The 6000-nt window shown below is 34.6% G+C and overlaps 1 protein-coding gene across 1 annotated transcript in view; it reads right to left on the bottom strand.

Annotated features, from left to right (window-relative positions):
• Positions 1 to 593: 593 nt before the first annotated feature.
• The window catches only part of GDA (guanine deaminase), a 29133-nt gene continuing 23726 nt past the window's right edge, over positions 594 to 6000 (bottom strand). The window contains 6 exon segments of the mRNA XM_066339827.1: positions 594 to 930; positions 1645 to 1672; positions 2404 to 2522; positions 4739 to 4885; positions 5270 to 5337; positions 5882 to 5979. Of these exon segments, the coding sequence (XP_066195924.1) occupies positions 860 to 930; positions 1645 to 1672; positions 2404 to 2522; positions 4739 to 4885; positions 5270 to 5337; positions 5882 to 5979 (531 nt within the window). The 3' untranslated portion in view covers positions 594 to 859.

The raw sequence follows: 6000 nt of genomic DNA, 5'->3' as shown, positions 1-6000 counted from the left end.
AGAGAACATTTCTCTTTGAAATTTTAAAAATGCACTCATATCCCTTACAGAAAAGAGAAGGGACATCATATTGTCCTGTCTGAACAGTTAGGAGCAAATGAGTTTGGGAAGATTCTGCAGGATGCTGAACTAGATGAAGTACTCCTAGTCCAGAAAACCCTCTCAAAGTGTTTGCCGTTGTGTAGCCTGCAGAGGTATCTTAGCCTCTGCTTCTAATTTAACAGAAGTTTCATTCAGCCATCACTCAGATTAAGGTAATTCAATGGAGTGTCTGACTACAAATGACAAGTCTAAACTCTTTGATAAGGACCCTTATTTATTTATAAACGCACGCTTCTTTCTTAACTTCTCTTAAAAATAACTAAATAATTTAAAATTTCTTTAAAAAATGCTCCTAGGAAAAATCGAAAACTCTCCAAAATGACACCGAGTTTTTCTGTATTTGATGATAATATTATGGAAATTTTATTCTCCCATTATGCTCACCACCTGCAAAATCAATTTACAAGAACTTTTTTTATTCCTATAGACAATGAGCATCTCATTGATCCTCATAATGCTTCCTATATTATTATTAAACAGAGCAGCAGGTGTCCTCTTAAAATAAGGTATTTATAGAATCCCCAATCAATGCACAAATGTTATTTTTACAAAGAAATTTAAATAGCCATTCCCTCTAGAACTATGAAATTTTCAGTAAAGTAATTCTTGAAAGGTCTAACAAAACTTTCCATGTTTGCCAATTTTATAACATTATCCAAAAGTGAGGTGTCATTCCTGATGATCAGGCACTGTGTTTAATCAATCTTCCAAATCAGATGCAGTGATCAGCAGAGTATTTTGGAAAAGGAAAATGGATTTATACAGAGCTTGAAAAAGGAACCACTTGCTTTCCAGCCACATACACTTCAGAAATATTCCGATCATCACCTGAAATAACGTGGTCAAAACAGAGATTTGCACATAAATACAAATATTGTTTTAATAAATGAAAATTATGCAGTCCACAAAACCAGTTTTGGAACACAGTATTTGCAGCAACCATTTCTTAGAAATAAGAAAGTCCATTTGGAGAGAAAGAGTCAGGGTCACCACAAAGATCAAAAAATGTTTTAGCAACCCATTAAAAAAAAAAAAAAAAAAAAAAGCATTCAGTGCTGAAAGAGTGTGATGTATTTGCCATATATTCAGTAGATCCAAACCCTGAAAATATTACGTATCTGCACAGAAAATGATTTGTTGCACAGAATCTGAACTGGCTTGGGAGCCAGCCAGCAAGAAAGCTAGAGTGACCCAGGCAGCTCCTCAGAAAGGCAAAAGTCTCACTAGAGCATGGCAGAGCTGTGGCCAGAGCTGGCACCAAGCATCCCAACATCACACCACATCAGCAGCACAGCCCTGGTCCAGATACTGCCCAGACACATTTACATATAATAAACCCCTTTTTATTTATTAATCTAAAGTATTAATACTAATTATTAGGGACATGTTACTGTTCATATAAGATTTGAAGAAATATATTCAATTACTGCAAAAAAAGTATACTTAATTACATAAAAATAATTTTACTATAAACCCCAACATTAATTTAGACAATTGATATAGGAAATGAGAATTCAGCTTGAACTGAGAATCAAAACATACCTAGATACAGGAACTTCTGGAGGGTGTCCTATAAAAAAATGTGAGAAAACAAATTCAGTAAGCAATATCTGCTGTCCCAGATCATAATCATTTGAAGCTTGAGAGAATTGATAAAACAGTTCTCCTAAATATTCCTAGTAAGAGTGAAATCAAAACCTAACATACATAATTTACTTTATGAAAGCAAGTGTTTAAAATTAAAACATTTGTAAAGCAAATAACTTAGCTGAAAAGATTTAACTTAAAAATAGAACTGGAATTATTTCCAGGCAGTCTGGCAACATCTATAAATGCAAGTAACAGCTCTTTCTTATTCAGTCAGAGAAGGTTTTTGAATGAAGTGTTTCCACACCATGAAAACAACATTGCTTTAAAGTTAAGATAAAAACTGTGCTTTAACTCATGTTAGCCATCCGGAGTCAGTCTGAACTCTAAGTATTAACTAAAACTGAATTGTTTTTTCTTGGCTGCCATTTGTCACTGTAAATAGAAAACTGTAATTGTCATCTTAGGCTAATAAAACATGCATTAAAAATATTACATGCATTTTTGATCTTGGTGTTATGGCACTGTCCCTGGGGTCAGCAGGATTCTGAAGAAAAAGCAAATATGGAATATCTAGGCTGAAGCGCAGACAGCAGGGGTGTAGTACACCCAGTTCCTGTCACCAGAATCAAAAGACCTTTTCTTGTCTCTACCGTAGTCCTTCTCCACATTGTTTCCATTAATTTTTTTGAGCATCAATCCTGTTCTGATTACCTCAAAATCATCAGCAGAGAACAAGTCAAAAGGGCTATCTGAAGCCTTCGTGTTGATTAGCAGTGCATCAAATTCTTTTCCCACCTCAAAGTTTCCAATCACATCATCTAGTCCTAGAGCTGAGGAAGAAAATTAGCTCATAAACACATCTTCAGGACCAGCCTCCTTCCACCATGGAGAAGTACCTGACAACCTACTTGAGATATTCATAAGACAAATAAAAGTTTAGATGATTATGAGGAAAAAACCAAAACCAAATTGAATAGAAACATCTTAGCACCTGAGCTCTTAAAAGACTTAAGAAACAATAAGTTATATTGCAAAAATGTTCAAACTCCAAATAGTACAATGAAATTAAGTCAAAGAAACAGTAAAGCATATAATAACACTCATCTTGCTAAGGTAGCATTAGACTGAATTTTCTAAAATGTTTAAGCCATTTTGAAATGTTGTATAGGTCTATTGCAATAGTATTATATAGTAAAATGACAATAAAAGAGGTGTCCTGTGAGTAATTGCAATTAGCAGGAACAAAAAATAATATGGTGCGGAAAAATAATCATAGCCAGTCTGAAAGTCTCATACCTACCTGTAAGGCTTGGCTTGTAGTCTACTATTTACCTTTATTTTTTTCAAAGTTTCATTGCAACCACAGGTTTTCAGGTCCACGTGCCCTGAAAACCTATATATTAATTAATCTTGAGGGACTAGGTACTTGCAAGTGCTTAAAATACCTAAAGAGAAGCCTTCATGCCTCTTTAGAAGCAATTTAGGACAGTTTGAAGTTGTAGAAAGTATCTGTCAATTAAAAAAAAAAATTCCAGTTCTCTGAAATTAAGTTATCAAAGAGCATAATATCTGCAAATAATTTGTTCTTTTTTTTTCAGATTGCTCTGATAAAGGAACTTTGATCTTCAGTGAAGTTTGTGAGTGGCAGGAATATCACAATATCTTAAAAATATTTAAACTCCTACAAGTTATGAAATATTTTAATTACCTATTAGTTTCAACTAAAATGATCTCATGCTCCTGCAGGTTTTTGAGCAGAATGCAATTTTTAGATTAAACACAAGAGGGTGACAAGTCTTTAGGAGTCCTAAGAAAGCAAATTATTCCAACAAAATAATCACTCATTTAAATTTCTGCTACTGAAATCTTACCTTTCAATATCCAGGCTACTGAAAGCTTGTAGAAGTAATTTATATTCTATCCTTAAAAGTGATGCAATAAGGATATAACAGCTTAAAATCAATATACAAAATTAACACTTTACTAAGGAAACCTAACATAGAAAAAGCACAAGAGTAGCTGGGAAGGGAAACCACATGTGAGTTTGGGATTTTTATGAGTCTTCGTTTCTTTGTCTCAGTTACTTTATTCACACACTTTGATGAACGGTATATATTGCAGATAAAAAGAACCCTTTTTGTTCCCTGCTCATCTTCTGTCTTCTCTATTTCCCCTATTACACTCTCCAGGAATTCAAACACACTCTGGAAAAAACCTGTTTGACAACATTTTCACGACATCTTTTAAATTTCCATTAATAATTCTCAATGGAGCTTTTTGGCAGCTACAGACATGTTACACTGAGAAGACTTGGGACCAGTGCTTTAGAAGGTAGTGAGCTCATTTCTGCTAACTGAAACAATGCTAGGTTTTCACTTATGTGTGGATTTCCTCTCTGCTAGATCATATTGGTTCCACTAAAACTTTTTAATTGTATCTATTTTCATGTGCACATTGATCATAACACAACTGATTCTCCAAAACTGGATAACCCATACACTGTATGACTACATTCTGCAGATGCAACTGTGTTTTGAACAACCATGGTGGAAAGTGTGTTTAAATTTTCTGCGTTTCACTGAGTGAGGAGTGATTTGCATGATGTTTTGATTTGCAACAAGCTGCCTCACTGACAGCTCAAAAAGCACAAGCAAAATAAGAAACTGATGACAAATAGAATGCATGATTTTAAAGTAATTGCAGTTTTTCTTCTAGGTGATGGTTGCTGAGAAAACAAATTTCCAGCTGGTACAAAAAATAGACAAGCACTTATAGCCTTATGACTAAGAAGTCTGAGGATGTTTGCAAAGCAAATGTACAACCCTGAAAAACCATTAAGATTTTGCTATTAAAGTCTTAACATTAATAGAGTACTCCTCTCTGAAAAGCCTAGTATGGGTATGAGAAAATGAAAGATTATCTCTGCTCACCAATTAGATTTCACTCTGCCATTAGAAAATCTGTGAAACTCCCATGAAGACAGAGAGACATATAATCAAGAAGAGTTGTAGCTCTTTGTGTGCACACTAAAGAATTTTCTTCTTACCTTGGCTTCCTCCCAAAGTGGCAAGCTGAAAAGCTTCTTCAAGAGTTAGTCGTGTTTCGTTCACTTTATTGATCCGAAGGCTATTAGATGCCATCATTGTTTTCCTTATAGCATCAAGCATAGAAGCTGAATATCCACCAGCAACATCTAGAAGGGGTCAGACTCTTAAAAACAAGACTTGGGTATAATTCTCTATATAATTTCTACTGACAAGCACTGTCTCTGAAGGCATAATTCCCAATAAAGGTGCTCTCACACACAGTGAATAGAACACAAAACAAAAACAGAAACCTGAAAAGTTGTTGTTTAAGCTCACAACAGTAACAAAACTCTTCATTAATTTTTTATTTTCTTTGAAAACAGTTTTGGACCAACCCTAGATTTCAATAGTCTAGACTTCCTTACTCTAGTGGAGAAAACAAAGGAGGACCATAATTTGGAGACATGCTGATTTTTAAATATGAACAGGGGAAGATTTTTGTATCTCTCAATGGTCTCCAAAAGAAACCACTTTCACAGCAAACTACTAACCTGTGCCAAGACCAAGCTTCACATTGTGTTCAAGAACCTTTCGCACATTTAAGACACCACTGCACAACCTGGATTGGAAGAAGAAACATGTTCTGTGTGCTTCATGCAGGAAAAGTTCAGGAAAAGCAGGGTTGTACAGCCATTTTATGATGAAGACTCTCCCTTAATGTGTACAAGATTTGGTTTATTACTTATTTGTGCTGGATATAATGCAGCATCTCATGTCTGTTCAATAGAAAGAAGACTTTCTAGTCCATTCCCCCAAAACATTAGCACTCTTCAGTGGGAAGCGAGATGCTTCGAATCTATCATTGACAGAGCAGTCAAAAGAACCAAATTTTTAGAAAATAAATATTCATATAGATATGAATATAGATGCAACAAAAAAACTGAAAAAACTGAAAAAACCCCACAAATCAGTCCAGAGCACACTATGCAGAAGTGGACGATGAATGGTCATGTTCAATCCAACATCTCATTTATGTTGTAATGAGGTATCATATAAATAGCTTTGCAATGGTAGCATTGACTCGGAATACTACCCTTACAAAAGCTTTATTTAATTATACACCATTCCTATTTTCTTTTTTTTTTTTTTTTTTTTTAACTTACGAAAAGTTAGAATTGGGGCAATGTGAAATTGCAGCTCCACGAAGACTAAAAAGTTTCAGCTCTTCTTCAGAAAGATGACAGGCATGAGCCATCACTGTCTAAAGAAAAAAAGATTCACC

This window comes from Sylvia atricapilla, chromosome Z (genome assembly GCF_009819655.1).
Source record: "Sylvia atricapilla isolate bSylAtr1 chromosome Z, bSylAtr1.pri, whole genome shotgun sequence".
Lineage (NCBI taxonomy): Eukaryota > Metazoa > Chordata > Aves > Passeriformes > Sylviidae > Sylvia > Sylvia atricapilla.
Note: the sequence above shows the minus strand (reverse complement) of the source record. Positions and strands in the feature narration are given on the sequence as shown.